The 16985-nt window shown below is 44.1% G+C and overlaps 1 protein-coding gene across 1 annotated transcript in view; it reads right to left on the bottom strand.

Moving 5' to 3' along the window:
• The window catches only part of FLT1 (fms related receptor tyrosine kinase 1), a 176925-nt gene that overhangs the window by 78262 nt on the left and 81678 nt on the right, over nt 1-16985 (bottom strand). Inside the window, exons 11-12 of the mRNA XM_043575963.1 lie at nt 14892-15006; nt 6117-6225 (exon numbers count right to left, since the gene is read on the bottom strand). Of these exons, the coding sequence (XP_043431898.1) occupies nt 6117-6225; nt 14892-15006 (224 nt within the window). The remainder of the gene's footprint in view (nt 1-6116; nt 6226-14891; nt 15007-16985) is intronic.

Genomic DNA, 16985 nt, shown 5'->3' on the forward strand with positions numbered 1-16985 from the left:
TTCTGGGCAACTGATCCAACATAGGTAAGAGCCACCTAAGGGCAGCCCATCAGAAGCGAGGCAGGAAATGCAAAGCAGGCTGATTCGGGGGGGACATTTTCCTTGTTTGGGGCAACAGAGTGGAATGTGTTTTACAACTTGGAATGATGACCACGTTTCCCATTTCTTTAGTCTGCACAGGACTCCTCCTGGCGACTGGCCGAAATGGGCAAGTCATAAAAGAGCCATTTGAACTAAAAACCAAGGATGGGGGGGGACTTGGGTGGCTCAGTAGGTTAAATGTCCGTCTGTAGCTCAGATCATGGTCTCATGGTTCACGAGTTTGAGTCCCGCTATTTGCATAGAGCCTGCTTCTCATCTTCCGTCTCCCTCTCTCTGCCCCTCCCCTGCGCACCATCTCTCTCAAAACATAAATATTTAAAAGCATTCCTCTCTCTCATGGTTTCTCCTCGTGCCTCTGTTTCTTTTTAACAACAAAAAAAAACAAAAAAACAAAAACCACGAAAAAAACCCAAGGGTAGTTTAATGGTCAAACTTCTCCAAAATAAGTGAGGAAGTCCCAGGTACGTGGTAGGAGACTTGAGCCATGCCGGTCAACACCACTTTAAGCCTAGACTTTTCCAGTAAAAAAACCAACTGGCCTCCCCAGTTTCCTACAATCGGATGGATAGTACCCATCCTGCTGGGGTGCTATCTACCTTGCCTGCCCTTGGCTGGCACAGTGGGCAGAGAAGAGCCACGGCACATGCTCAGGTACCCTTTCAGGGGGACGGTCCTACTTGGACATACGAGAACAAAATGCAGTCAACTCATCTGGAAGAGCCGCCCGATGCTCCGATGGGGGAGGGGGAGAGTAATTTCTAAAAATCAAGTTTCCTCTCAAAAACGTAGGGAACACCTTCTGAGAGCTACCGTGCCATCAAAAGCCATTTCTCTCCTGTCAATCCCCAGCTAACCATCTCTGTCCCCAGCAACACCTCAGGAGCGTGCCTCCTCTGCTTTCTTAACCTTGACCTTCACTCAGCTATTTGCGCTCAAGCTCCCTGGTCTCATTTGGGAGCATTTCCCTGGAGGATTTAAAAAAAAAAAAAATCATTGGTCACTGGCCCCGAACTGACCTGCTCTCAAAACCCTCCCATTGCTTGTCACTTGGTAGCATGTCTGTATTTGAGCAAAGAATTTGGGCCAACATTCTACAAAGTACTTTGAAGATGAAAAGCATTATGTTCTGCTATTATTATTATTATCCGTTGCACACAAAGCTATAAAGAAACCTTTAAACCTTAGGGGGACAATAGTCCAAAATTAGATATCATATCAACTCTTTCCTAAATCGGACTTTGCTTGTTTTTCTGATTTTTCTGGGCTTTGACTTTATTATAAAGTGTCACGTCTGAAGAAATGCCAAAGTATTCATTTGAAACCTGGGAGCAGGGGGTAACAGTGGCTTATGAAGCTGTCAGTGGCTGGAGAGGAGACCAGCAAAAGTTTTCCTGCTTTTAAAATGAAAAGCTAAGAATAGGTCAGAAGATGCCGAAGCAGCTAACACTCATTTTCAACATAACAGTAAGGTGTCAGAAATAGCCCCTCTAACTCAGCATCTTTTTACATTTGGGACATTTTCCAAGCCTGAGGAGTAAAACGTCAGCCGTCAGCTTCTTCACAGATGCCAGCCGTCGTGTGCACACGGGCCACAGTCGAATCATTTCTTCAAAGACCCCGGGCTTGCCATTTATGAGGTCCCGTCCTGGCGGTTAGAACCCAAGCGAGCCCAAGTAACACCATTGAGATCATGCAGAGTTTCTATTTACTTTAGTGATTTGAAACTTCCTGTGGAAATAGCTCACAGGTTTCCTGATGGAAGATTTTGTTTATCTTTGCCAAGCACCACGAGGAATCTCAAAATAAAATGCATTTAGTGACACTGGGAAACGAGAGAGATAAGGCAGTGCTGTTCCTGCTTCACCCCCAGTAATTGCTAACACACCCAGCCCTAGTCCCGCGGAGTGCCAACAAATGGCAAAAACACACACACGGAGGCAAAGAAGAGAACCAGCTGGGTTTTGAGGTCTGCTTCTCACACTGTTAGCGAAGTCACTTTAGTTCATGTCACCAGACAGCCTCTTAGAAACGACTCTTCCTCAGGCATTCTCTCCTGATCCATAGAAGATGATAAGTAAAACGTCCTAACACTAGTTAACGAATCCAGAGGGATTTTTTTCCTCTCAATGCATGTGGATTTTTTTTTTTTTTTTTAGATGGAGTACAAAAACAGACCCAGGAAAGAACTGTCTCCTAATGAAGCGAAAGCAGGCGACCTTCCCACACTGGCGTATCTGTTGCAGATTTCGGCACGATCCTCGTCGGCACCAACTAATGCATATCACATCCATGGCATCTTATGGGACGTCATGGAGAAGAATCAATCCTTGCTCGGAAGAGATATCTGATTTAGGGGTAGGTGCAAGAGTAATCTATTTACACGGGTGTGTGTTAGGGGATGGACATTTTGACTCAGTTGGATCAAACATGTGAATCAAGCTCACGAAACAGACAAGCATAGAAATGCACAGGTTGAGGGGTATAGCTTGTCAGGTCCTAATAAAGAAGCCTTTCCTTCTGCTGAAGAACAGAAATAACATTCCCTAAGAAGTGAGCGGTTACTAGAAAGTTGTTTGTCTGTTTCAAGTAGCTACTACGTGCAAGTGAATGGCAAAGTTTAGAGCAGAAGGGGTGGGGAATTCTAAAGGCCAAGGCCAACTTGTTTTCATTAGTTTGGAAGGCAACTGTGTTAAATTGTTATTATATTTTAACGAACAGGCAACAGGACTGAAATGAGGACCAGTAAGGATCCGAATCCAGATCTTTTGATTTAGAACAGGTGAATTTTAGACAGATCTTTTAAACCAGTGTTTGCACTAGGTTAAGTATAAACACCAAGCAAATATGCATTCCTCTTTCAGAAAATAGACGTGGAAGGGGCAACATTCCTGGGTATTTAGCTCTCTCTCTAGTTGAGAATAAATCTCATGATAAGGATTTAAGAAAGAAAGGAGTCATGATTAAAAAAGCAACGAATATAAGCAAATTATAATTGCCAAAACTAGAACTTTTCAGGACTGGCAGAAAATAATTCAGAGCAATTCTATTCAGTTTAAGATTAAAGCTCTTGAATTTCTCGAGGAAAACACCGTAAGCCTCAAGTACGTACGTTTGACTTGAATTCTCATTGCCCCTTTCTGAGGACAAGCCTGGAGATCTAGAAAGGATTTCAGCCATCCCATGGTTAAAAACTGTATAATGTGGAAGGAACAGGAGAGAATCTCTGTCTGCGTTCAACAGACATGCTGACCACAGACAGACACACAACAATGCAAAGTTCAGTAGGATGGGCTAGATACTGGTGTTGCAGTTGAGGCTGGTCATCAAATTAATCATTTCGGGGGACTCCGAACAACAAGGAAACGAACACAACATTCCCCTCCACTCTTGGTAACTCCTCTTCCGGTATTGCCTTCAGATCCAGGCAAGAGGGGTCCCTGCCCTGGGCCTTTACTTGGCTCTATGCTGGCTGTCCTTCCCCCCACCCCCGCCCCAATATAAAGAGTCTGTGGGGTCAGGAAAGCATGCCACCCCAAGCCCGTGGCACCCCCCGTTCCATGTCTTTTTTTTTTTAGGGGGGGGGGGTCCTGGGGATCCCAGAATTCCCTGTAAAGATGGCCTCAAGTCTGCTTCCAGACTGAAAAAGTCCTCCTGAGGTCAGACTGCTCATGAGTGTGCACACTTGTAGGTCCCAGGGAAGACTGTTAGGGGTGTGGACAGTACTTGGCTGACCATACACGTGCGTGCACTAGTGGGGCACAGCCAGGAATAGAAAGAGAAGAGGGGGGTCAGTTCCTTCTGCACCTTCAGGCACTGTCACATCCCCCTGTGGACCTGTGAGGAGTCCCCGAATTCGGCATCCGCGTCTCACATTTCGGGCCATCGTGGAGAGGTCTATCTGCCCATGAGAAGCCGAACCATAGCATGGTATCCGGTCTGGGCTCTGAGAACGTCAGGGCAAGGCTAGCCTCTTCTTTCTACCTGTTCAGATTTCATGCCCTCCTTCCCCCGGACCACCTCAGCCCTTCCTTCTCAGAGGCTCAGAGCACCACCGGACCACACGGTACCCACTGGCCACGTGTGGCAACCGAGCCCTTCGAATGGGGCGAGTGTGACGGCCAAGAACTGAATTGTATTCCGTTTTATCTCAATTACTTTAAATTTTAAACACTGAAGCCGAACAAGGTTTTAAAAATATCGATCGCATGTCAAGATGATGATATTTTGGATACACTGGCTTACATAAAATTCACCTTTTTATTCTTCACAAATGTAGTTTTACTGGAAAATTCTAAATTACGTGTGTGGCTTGTATTTCTATCGGACAGCATTGGCTTAGCGTTGGTAAATGCACCTGCCACCTTGCTGCTCACATGCCTCTTGATATGAGGATGTGACATTTCTTTTTTGTGTTAAAACTGTCTTCCTATGGGGCGCCTGGGTGGCACAGTCGGTTGAGCGTCCGACTTCAGCCAGGTCACGATCTCGCGGTCCGTGAGTTCGAGCCCCGCGTCGGGCTCTGGGCTGATGGCTCGGAGCCTGGAGCCTGTTTCCGATTCTGTGTCTCCCTCTCTCTCTGCCCCTCCCCTGTTCATGCTCTGTCTCTCTCTGTCCCAAAAATAAATAAATGTTGAAAAAAAATTTAAAAAAAAACAACTGTCTTCCTACAAAGATGGGGCTTCACGGAGAGCCATTCAAGTGCTCAGGGCAGCGCTGAACTGTTCTCTTCAATGGGGAGTGCCCACTAAACTTGTATAAACTTGAACGTTCAGCACAGGATTGCTCAATCTTTTAAACTTTAAATCATACGTACGGTGACTAAGGATTTGCATAGGAATTTGTTTCCAATCAAACATAAAGGACAGTACAAACCTTTGTTCCTAAGTGGTCCAAATCATCCAACACTGATAAGAGAGCCAATATTGTGTGCAATGGCGATCTGAACCCTTCTCTAAATAAAGGAATTTTCCAACTTGGAGTAGATACAAACACGATTTCCCTTATACTTCTCAGCTGTAAGGGGACAGGGGCTGACCCGGTCTAGGAGTGGCTCTGCTGTGTCCCTCTTCACCTCTCCAAACCCCATTTCCTCACCTGGAAAGTGTGGGGGCTATCAGGCTGAATAGCCTCTCAAGTCTCTTCCGGCTCTCACATTCTGTGAGAATCTACCTCAGGAGATCTCCCACGACACAGTTTCTCTGAGGATTGGCTAACTTGCCGGAAGGCTCCCTGTGATCTGACATCCCATATGTCTCATGCAATCAGACCTACCTATTTCTTTCTAGAGAACTCTAGGCAACTGCTGCAGCCTGCCCCATGCAGCGCGAAGTTTCCAGAAAGCTGGCAAACTGCCCGGGTTTCCTCAGAAAATTGGGGGAGTGTGGAGCCAGGCAATTGTTTTTATACTTTGAGCTACTTACTTCCTTCCTGTACCCACGGAGGGACATAGGGAGTGCCATTTGTGTCCCTTGGACATTTTAAGATTTGCAGAGACCATCATATTTAAGGCTGAAAATCAGTAAATGCTCCCAAAAAACAGCACATGAGTTACCGCCAACAAACTCAGTTTCAGAGTTCTATAGGAGAGCCTCATTCCTCAAAAGCAGAAATGACTTACGTTGTGAGACAATTCGCTTTTTAATTAAAAAAAAAAAACACGTCATCAAAGGTTTGGTTTCCTTGATTATTACCAAACAACTGCTACGTACCAGACCCCGTGCCAGGTGCGGAAAAGAGTTTAAAAACGACTACGACAAGATCCTAACCTCACGACCCAATCTGGGGAGGAAGATGCACACAGACAGCTCTACAAGGGAACTTGGAGAAATAACTTGTTAGATCCAGTGACGCCAAATTCTATTCCTGAGAGCAAGGATGAAGTTACTCAACGTTTAACAATTCCATGGAATTTTTTAAAAGCAAAATTCCTTCCAGCTCTAAGTGCACCAAGAAGCAAATTGTAAGGACATCAAGGTCACCAGGCTATCTTTGTGAGTATAGGGTATATCGCTTACCTGTGATATAAAAGTTTATGTTTCTTTCCACAGTCCCTACTTTATTAGAAGCCACGCAACTGTAGATTCCAGAAATCCTAGCGTCCGCCACAACCAAGGTACTAGCCGTCTGTGAAAGAAAAGGAAACTTTAGCGAGAGCAAAGAACCATTTGAACATCCCAAAGATTCTTCTGAGGGCTGAAATGATTCAGCTATTCCATTCATTCAGCAAGGGTACTATTGCACGCACGGTGGTTTACCAGAAGGCTCTCCCTCCGCCGAGCCCCAGCAAGAATGGAAAAATAACAGGAAAGCAGGTCCTCAGGAGACCGGGGGCTATGACATCCGACTCGTATGAGGGTTTCAGGCTTATTTATCTCGTGCTGCTGGCGTAACAATTATAGACCTAAAGCTGAGATGCGGGACGGCACGTCCTATTCTGTGAGGTGGTCACTTCCACGTCAATGAGAGGAACAGGTGAGGCCGAGGCCTTCCTTTTTGTTCGGATGACCTGAGATTATGGATGCGTTTGGTAACAGGAGGTCTCTTTGCTGTTTGCTTCTGTAATGGGCATGTCCAGTGGGCAGGGACAGTGGAGAAAGGCTGGCTGAACCCTTTCTTGTAGGCACTCAAAGAATGTAGCCTCATAGCCCCGAAGGTGCTGAGGGAGAGGCTGGAAAGTTCACTGAGGTTGTCAGTGTGTGTGTGTGTGTGTGTGTGTGTGTGTGTGTGCGAGCGCGCGCACAAATTACTCAACTTCTTCGCCTGCCAATTCCCAGTCTAGGAAATGAAGACCGAAGTTGTGAATACGACAGTATCGTTTCACTAGATTTTAGTGCTATTTGACTAATGAGCCCTGAAAGAGACACCGGGGTGAGTGTGAAGGCACGATCGAAGCTGTGATGTCTCAAAGAATAGCGCGGCACACATTTACACAGCTTCGAGACCCGCTTTGCTGTCTTTTAAAGATCGATTAAAAAAGAATAAAGATAAAAATTAGTAATACGCAACAGAAGGTTGGTTTTAAAATTTAACCCAGCCTGGCAAAAAATACATACTTACACATTAAAAAAAAATGACAAAAGCTAGTTAAGTTTTTTATATTTAAAAGGACAAAAAAAAAAAAAAGAATTTATCCCATTATTTCTAGACTGTTGCAGCTCTTGCTCTAGAACACAAATCACTGGTCAGAGGCTTTGAAATTACAGAGGCTGCCTGTAGTGATGCCTCCGGATGAGAGGGGTGTCCTCGCCGAAGTGTTAATTAGACCCAGTGACTCACAGGCTAAAGTGACATATAGACTGAAATGGGACAGTGGGCATGCTAAGACGATGAACACAAACTCTACAAAGGGTCCTAACATTTTTCTGAGTTGCTAAGTAATGGGCTCGTCACTTCACTTATGTTCTCCAATCCCAGCCAATAAATGGACGTTTTTGTCTTTTATCTACAGATCAAGACGACTGAAAACTACACTCCTAGTTTTTTTGTTTGTTTTGGCCAGCAAATTTTCTGTAATTTTCACTATGGTAGAGTGTATATTACATGTTGTTTCCTCTTCTGTTTGTTGGATCTGTTTAATTACATCTGCTCATATATCCTGTATGTCGTTGACATTATTGGCAAGGAAAACGTCTGCAATTTGTGGCAATTCTTATTCAACTTCGCCCTCACTGATTGGGTGTTCATCAAGGCACTGAGCAGATGTTGTAGGGGAAACAGAGATGAATGTGCCACAATCCCTATCCTTAATCTTGAAGAGTCCTTGAAGGCCTACTTTAAGGTGATAGAGACAAAATTCCCTACTTGATGGCCAAATATGTATTATTCTCTCTTCTGCAGAGAAAATACTCCCATGCAGGCAAATAACCAGTAGAGAAGACCCTGAAGGAGCTCAGGGGTCTTTTTCTCTATGTCAATTATTTTTTTTCTCTATGTTAATTATTAATCGATACAAGAGGTGGCAAGTAAGAGGAAAGAGCTCTCCAGAATATTTCTTTTGAATTATCGCACCCCCCACTTAAAAGCCATGGAAGAAAATGGAAGTACTTCGAAGAGAAGCTTGCAGGCAGCGACGTGAAAAGAAGTGTTAGCTTGTGGCCGCTGGGACAATGCAGACTGTCAAGTAAGACTCTGACTTCTTTATTTGGTCTCTGGAAACTTGGGCCCAGACGCAGCCAGTTCAGACCCAAGGGACACCAATGAAGGTCTCCCCCCCCCACCCCGCCGCTCAAGCACTGCTTTTTTTATGACGTTAGCTCTCAAGTGTTTATCCTCGCGGGCCTCGGCACAATCGTATCTACATGCTTTGATTTGTTGCTCAATAAATAAGTGAGGAACTCATTTCTGTCTGTACCGAGAATGCTGATATTAGGGACAGTGATTACCTGAATCTGAAAGTTCTATCTGCGTTTCTATTAAAATTACTTTGATTTCACTGAACTCAAAGCAAATGAGCAAGGGAAAGTCAATTCAGACATGCACATCTGCCATAGTTAAGACTTGGGCAGGCAATCTGGCGATAATTCCAATGAACAGATGGATAGCTCAGAACCCTTGTATAATCAGAGAATAAAATCGAGATACCTAGCAATGAAAGGAATACAGGTCACACGATGAGCCACAGAGATACAAATGCATCCGAGTCTCTCTTATTTTGCTTGAATGAGCCCTCCCCAAACCCACACCTTAGCCATAGGCAAGTCTGCTCCAGAACTCACCTCTCTCAAGTTTCTATTAAAATCGAATGAGAAAATGACATTGATGGGGGTTTACATTATTTGTTTCTGGGTACATTTATGTAGCCCTCTAGCTGTGTGCCAATGTGTGAGGTATTATCTCATTTACTCCTCCCTATAGCCCCGTGAGGTGGGTATATCACCCTTGATCTCTACATGAAACTGCTTTTTGCCTTAAAACTCTTTAGATGGAAAAGCACAGATCTATTGGTAGTGTTCTGTCTACTCTTCGGATTGAATTTTTCTTGAAGAATACATCCTTAAATTGGCAGAGATGGGTCACATAAGCTGAAATCTTCCTAGGGACAGAAATACTTGGTTCTTTCTTATTATTTGACACAAGCTGCAAGCTGTTTTTCAACTGATCCATTATTATAAGGTTTGAAAACAGGACGGATGAATGAAAAAGTTATAAAGAAGGAAATTTAAAGACAGGATGAAATTAATACCCTGTGATCAGCTTTATTAAAAATTATCTGATTCTAGAGCACTTCTTTTTCCAGATAATGTATTTTTAAATTACAAACGGAAACGTATTTTCATGAAAAACAAAAGATGTTTGGCAACGGAAGTAGAAACTTTATAGGGTCAGAAAAAGCTCACGTGTGAATTGTAGGTGGGTGCGGTTTTTCTGGGCAGAAGACAACTTCTCCTAGGGCGTTAAGTCTAAACGCAGGAGTCTTCTGACTGAAAGGGACAAATCCTTTCCTCGGTGCCTGTAACCAAATACTATTGTTTCAAAGGGGGAAAAAAATGAAAACAGCCCAACAGTTGGAACACCAAATATTAACTTAATACTTGAAAAGGGCAAGTGCCAAGAATTTGAGTTGTTACACGTGGAATCTACACTTTGAGGGTGCCTTTAACTTGCCCTGCCAGGACCCCAAGGATTTAGACAGTAGAAAAAGACCCTTAACGTCATTCTCCGGGTTCTTTTACACGACCCAAGAATGCTGATGAAATGTGTTGTCAGGTACTGTAAAGTGGGAAGTTATTCATACCCCTTCCTTCCTTCCCTCTCCCCAAGCATTAGTAACTCCCTACTACAATGCGGTTTGAACCTCATGGAAGAGAATGGATGGGATGATGTGTAACTCTGCCTAATTTCCAGAACTCATTTTAAAAGGTCTAAATATGGAACGGTGATTTTAATCTCGGGATGTTTCTAATATCGTTTCCTTTTAAGTGTGTCAGGGGGACATAAGAGTAGATATATAAAGGCCATGGAAGAATCTAAAATTAACCTCGGGTGGCACGTTCGAGCCAAGTGATGGGAAAATAGAACAGGAGAATTCAAAAAAAAAAAAAAAAAAAGCAGCAGCAGCAGCCTGGAGGAATGTGGGAAATGAGACCCGAACTGCAATTCTGTGATTAGGTTTCATGCCTCTTTCGTGGATCGGTCCCATAGGGCGCACTTCTCAAGGTAACCTCCAAACTAGCAAACTACCTCGGTGGAAATGTCGCCAGAACGGTAAAATTGTCGCAACTCTCCAGCCTCATGGAGTTAACGCCGTAATACGTATTTCCTGACTGTGTTTTCTAACCCAGGGTCCCTTCGACTTCCTACTCCATAGCTGCAACCCCAACAGTCTGGCAACCCCATTAAGCCATACTAAAACTCCTCACTTGTTATCAGCAACTCCAATTGATGACTCATTTTTCACAGATCTAGGCCAAAACTTGCCAATAAGGAAACTAAATTTGATTGTCCTCTGCACCCTTCTAGGAGTTAAACAAAAAAAAAAAAGGGAAAAAAAGGAAACGCCTGGAATCTTGCGGATGCTCCAGTAAGCCTTCCATTCTCTTGATCTGTCGGGGGGAGGGGTGTCGCTGGGCAGGCTCGTTATGTGACTGTAGGTAAAAGGGTCATTTATAGTCTAAGCCGGGACTTTACTATGCTTGCTAAACATGGACAGAAAAGCAGTTTTGTGGACACAAGCGCCCACTGGGTCTGGAGGTCTATATTTAAAACCTTTGCAGGAGCGCCTGGGTGGCTCAGTGGGTTGAGTGTCCGACTTCGGCTCAGGTCATGATCTCACGGTTCGTGGGTTCGAGCCCCGCGTCGGGCTCTGTGCGGACAGCTCGGAGCCTGGAGCCTGCTTCGGATTCTCTGTCTCCCTCTCTCTCTCTCCCTCTCTCTGCCCCTCCCCAGTATGCACTCTGTCTCTCCCTCTCTCAAAAATAAACACACATTAAAAAAAAAATTAAAAACAAAACCTTTGCAGAAGTACAAAATTACAAAACGATAAAGTTGTTTCAAGCCACACGACAGACAATCAGAGAAGCTCTTCTCTCCCTCAGGGTTTGGGTCTTCACTCGCCCTGTGCTTTCCAGGTATCCTGTATGGAGTCAGGTTGCTGCTTCAGGGTTCATTCAGGCTAATTCGAAACCTCATCTGGCTTTTTCATTTTTCACTTTTTTTTTCCTATTGTGTATTTTTGTGGCTAGGATGCCCCAATAGGACTAGAAGCTGCCGCTGAAAGTAGGCTCATACATTCTCGTGTTAATATCCAGCAGCCAACGGTACGTGTACCTGATGTGGTCAGAAGGCAAAACAAACTGACACAATTGATGGCACCTTAGAGTTTTCTAGTAACTTTGTGACAACCGCCTTGCTTTCTACTCTGAGGGGTCTCCTTTAGAAAAAAAACGGGGTGTCACTCCAACTTTCAAGTTTACAGAATTTCCTCTTTTCAAAGCATCTCATTGAAGTGCTCTTGCCCATGCTATCCATCATGGGACGTTTTCAACTACTGTTCATTTCTATTAGAGAAAAAGAATTTTAACCACCGCTGTGGTCATAAAAACTTTTCCTAAATCCTTGACAAGTGGTTGTTCACATTTCGTTGCAAGCCGTCACCACCGTAATTTCTGTACCTAGTTGGTAGAGCAGTGGTTTTGGGAACAGGAACACTTTGCTTTGAGTTTCTCATTCACCACATTTAAGCTGTTTGAGTTCATCTCGTCACCTTCATTTTTCTTATCTTTGTTTAAAAAAATTGTTTTTAATATTTATTTTTGAGAGAGAGAGAGAGAGAGAGAGAGAGAGAGAGAGAGAGAGAGAGAACATGAGCGGGGGAGGGGCAGAGAGAGGGGAAGACACAGAACCTGAAGCAGGTCCCAGGCTCTGAGCTGTCAGCACAGAGCCCGACGCGGGGCTCGAACCCACAACCGTGAGTGAGATCATGACCTGAGCCGAAGTCGGATGCTTAACCCACTGAGCCACCCAGATGCCCCTCTCATCTTTAAAAAGGAGATAAGCACTCTGCCCAAAGACTGGCGAATGTCAAAAAGTTTTACAGAACGAGGAATTCAGATGTTATTTGTTGTTATTGTTCAACCCTATGTGGGGGGAATGATGTTATCGATTTTGTTGCCTTCAAATGCAAAAAATACAGCTGGACACACAGATAACATAAGCATAATCACACTCCAGCCGACAGTATCCATACGAATGAACGGCTCCAAATCAAGATATGCATATATAAATAGACAAGTTGGCAATGGGTTGATAGGTTTCTCCTTTTTAAAGCATCGCTCCCCCTGTGCCTGATAAGAGCAGATTTTTAAGTATATTTTTCACTAATGTCAACAGACAAAAGTCACCAGGTCTCCGGTCTACTGAGATGTGCCCAGTTCAGAAGGTATCAGATACTGCTGAGGCTCAGTGGAGGTCAGGGGCACAGCGAACGCACAGTGTTTTTGCAGAGAGGGCAGCAAAGGCAACCCAACGTGCGTTCCCTAAGTTCAAGGTTCCTCCGCTCTTATGCAAATCCGCCATGTGCACAATTTCTACCTGGACACTTGAGGGCTGGGGGGGACCAAGGCCAACATGAAGCTCAGGAGATTTGCTGAGAGTAATAAAGTCCATTGTATCTGGCCCACGAGTAGCAGGTTTTCAACCACCAAACATAAAACTGTGGTAGCCTAGAAGTAGGGTAAAATCTCTGAGCCTTTCCAGTTCTTGGCATCCTTTTTTAGAGGAGGAGTTGGATTTCCAACATTGGTCAATGGGTACAAAGTTTCAGTTATGCTAGGTAAGTCCTCGAGATCCACCATAGGACACATGTTGTGGCCTATATGGAAACATCTGCTAAGTGGTATCATTCATTCATGCATTCATATATTCAATGGGAGGAAACTCTTGGAGGTGACGGGTGAATTTATGGCATTGACTGCGGTGATGGTTTCATGGCTGTGTGTTCACCTCCAAAGTCCTTAAACTGGATACGTCAAATCTGTACAGTGTTTTGTACATCAATCATACCTCAATAAAAATTTTTTAATACTAAAAAGAGCACCAGCAACGATGCCTACTAGGCTCTCATTAGGTCAGGGAACTTTTTTTTTGTTTATTAGAAGTCTATTTTTTTAAAGATGGGGTATAATTGATATATAACATTGTATTCGTTTCAAATGGAGAGAGTAATTTGCATGTATTACCATACAATCACCAAAATAAGTCTAGTTAACATCTGTCATCATACATAGTTAAGCAACTTTTTTTTTTTCTTGTGATGAGCACTACCAACGTCTATTCTCTTAGCAACTTTAAAATATGCGATACGGTATTATCAACGATAGTCCCTATGTCGTGCATTACATCCCCAGGACTCAGTTACTTTATCACTGGAACTTGGCTTGATCACCTTCACTTATTTTTCACACCCCTCACCCCACCACCAATCTGTTCCCTGTTATCGATAAGCTTGGGGGGTTTTGCTTTGGATTCCACGTGTATGTGAGATCAGACAGTGTTTGTCTTTTTCTGCCTGACGTCTTTCACTTTGCATAATGCCCTCCGAGTCCATCAATGTCCCAAGTGGCAGGACTCCATTCATTTTCGTGGCTCAGTAATATTCCTTTGTGTCTACACAGGCCACATAGTCTTCATTCATTCACTGATGGACACTTAATTTGTTTCCATAAATGGGCTACTGTAAGTAATGCTGCTATGAACTTGAGGGGGGCACGTATCTTTGACATGGTGGTTTTGTTTTCTTTTGGATACATATCCAGAGTCAAACTGCTGGATTACGTGGTAGTTCCATTTGTAATTTTTGGAGGAACCCCCAAAAACCTCCATGTCGCCCATAGTAGCTGTGTAAATTAGAGGTTCGCCAACAGGGCACAAGGGTTCCCTTTTCTCCACATCCTCACCAATACTTAGTATTTCTTGTCTTTTTGATAATGGCCATTCTGACAGGTGTCAGGCAATAGCTCATCGTGGTTTTGATTTGCATTTCTTAGGTCAGGGAATCCTAACACACTGTATGTGTTTGCATACCCTGAGTAAGGTTTTGCCCTTGCAAAGACAGAGGGGGAAAAACAACATATTTTGTGAAATGGAAACATTCCACTCGAGCCCTAAGTCTCATATCAGCTTATGCTTATCGACACCCTACTTTATGGGTTATCAGGGACTCTCAGTCCTGGGTCCATGCTAGAATCTCCCAGGTAACTTGTTATGAACCTTAGGCTCTACTCCAGAGATTCAAATGCAATTAATAATTCGTGGAGTATTCTAATACTCAGCTAGGGTCGAGAGCCATTGATATTTGAGAGGCAGCTCCTTTGGGACCTAGAACTCATTCCTTTGGAAGTGGTGGGCCACTGGAGAACCGAGCGCGAGAAGTCTCAGAGTATCTGTGCACGAAGACCTGTCTCAGATCTCGTCTTTCTTCTCTTTGAATTTTTGTTTGAGCATTCGAATGACTTCTGGCTCTAGTCAACCTAGAACCGGGAGCTGAGCGTGTGTTTTTAAAATAAATATCCCGGGGCGCCTGGGTGGCGCAGTCGGTTGGGCGTCCGACTTCAGCCAGGTCACGATCTCGCGGTCCGTGAGTTCGAGCCCCGTTTCGGGCTCTGGGCTGATGGCTCGGAGCCTGGAGCCTGTTTCCGATTCTGTGTCTCCCTCTCTCTCTGCCCCTCCCCCGTTCATGCTCTGCCTCTCTCTGTCCCAAAAATAAATAAACGTTGAAAAAAATAATAATAAAATAAAATAAAATAAAATAAAATAAAATAAATATCCCAAATGCACATTTTTGCAGACAGTACCTTATTCTTTCCTTGTATTATTGCCGTGCGCTGAGTGATGCTCTCAATCCTGTTTCCTACGTTGCTGTCAGGATCCAGGATCAGGGGCTCATCATTATTGGAGCAGAAGTCATATCTATTTAAAAAAAAAAACAAAAAGTAGGTCATTACTATGTTGCTTTGTGGCACGGTAGCATGGTCCAGTCCAGGGTGACAGGTGGAATCAAAATCATCACTGGTTAAGTCCTGAGGTAACAAGATAACAAAACACATTCTCTTCTTTCCCTTGGAGTATCCCCCCCACCCACCCTTAGAACTTACAAACAGAAAACACATTTTGCTTGAACTGAAAGAAACCCACACCAGCGTATCTTCGTACATCCTTCCTGTCCTAAATGTTAAATACTAAGTAAAAATGCAAAAATTAGGAAATTGAATATCTAGATTTTAATGAGTTCATGGAAGAGGAAACATGCAAACACAGGGGGGAAAAAAAGAAGTTACGTTAATGAATGGAAACCTCAAGGAAATAATAGCATTTCACATCTATAAAAGGTTGGCTTTTAATCAGAATATTCCATTATACAGCTGATTTTTTTCCAGGGCTAATTAAGTGTATACGGAAACACACGGCATGAAGCAGTTATTAAATTCAGTCTATTTCTTTCCAAGTTTGGGGAGATCATGAGAAGCTCTTTAACTGCTTAGGCCTCGAGTGTTTAATTATAAAACAATCTCCTCTGTCTCTAAAAGTCCGTGAAATCTCTTATTAAGCTAGCTAGTAGAGTACCCTTTTAAAGACAGAAGGTAACATGCTCTCTCAAACACACATTATTATCAGCAAACTACAGTTTTCGTATGGTTTACTACTCAAATTTTGGTGTCAATATTTATTTGCCATGTATCATGTTCCACATAACCCAGGTTCTGCGCGAATTAAAAAAAATCCCAACAACAAAAAAGACACTTCCGTCCACTCTGACCCAGTCAGGAGTATCTTCACTGGCCCTGCTGCCCGCTGGCTTTTCCCACCTCAGACCATCCCCCGAATGTTCGCATTTTTAGTGGAAACCTTTCTGCTCCAAAGTTCCAAAGGGCGTACTGAAGAAAGCCCAGGCTTCCTTGTCTGACAGTCAAGACCGTCCACAACGCATTCCCTACCCAGAATTTGTGGTGAGCAGAGAGCCTGCTGGGCTCTAATTTATACGTGTTGTGGGCAGATTATGGAGCTTTTCCAACCAGGAGGAACTTCAGCCTCCAGGCTGTTCCAGGAGGAACAGCCCAGTTCCAGAAAGAATGAGCAGTTGATCCAGGGTAGCCAATGGCAGCAATGATTGACATAAGATGATAAAGAATAAAGTAGGTGAGGAAGAAGGTCAGATAGATGGGACTGTGATGACCAGGAAAAAGTTCTGTGATTATCCCTCTCCTTGAGCTGAGAAGGGGCTCCGGACTGTTAAACCACGGAGTCTCTCTGGGTGGTCTCCCCTCCGGGCCTGTCAAGTCCTCCCCCAGAGCACTGACCACTTTCTAAGTGGCCCCCCCTGGGCCAGCCGCTCCAGGGGATGGGGCCCCATCTGCTTAGTCACTCCGTCCTCACAGTAAGGCGAGGGCCTAGCGTGTAATTGGCACTCCATTAACACCTATAAACATACACACCTGCACGGGGGACAGATACGCTGTTTCTAGTAAGAGCTTTCATTTAACTGTTCGTTATTTTCAAACATACTGGTTAAGTAGAGACCTAATGTACTGAAGCCCCACAGACTCACCGCCCAGACTGAAGTTATCAAGATTTTGCCACGGCTGTTCGGGTCTATCCTTATTTCTTTCCGTTTTCTCTTCTGTGAAGTATTTTGAAGCAAATCTCAGACATCGTGTCATTTCAGCCCTACGTATCCCTAAAAGAGCGCACACCTTCTCTGATAACGACGCCATCATCACGCCTGACTGTACCAGCTCCGTGTATCAGACTTGCCCAGATGTTTTTAAAATGTCTCTCTTCTAGACTCTTAAAAATTGAGAACAAACTGAGGGTTGATGGGGGGGTGGGAGGGAGGGGAGGGTGGGTGATGGGTACTGAGGAGGGCACCTTTTGGGATGAGCACTGGGTGT

Source organism: Prionailurus bengalensis, chromosome A1 (assembly GCF_016509475.1).
Source record: "Prionailurus bengalensis isolate Pbe53 chromosome A1, Fcat_Pben_1.1_paternal_pri, whole genome shotgun sequence".
Lineage (NCBI taxonomy): Eukaryota > Metazoa > Chordata > Mammalia > Carnivora > Felidae > Prionailurus > Prionailurus bengalensis.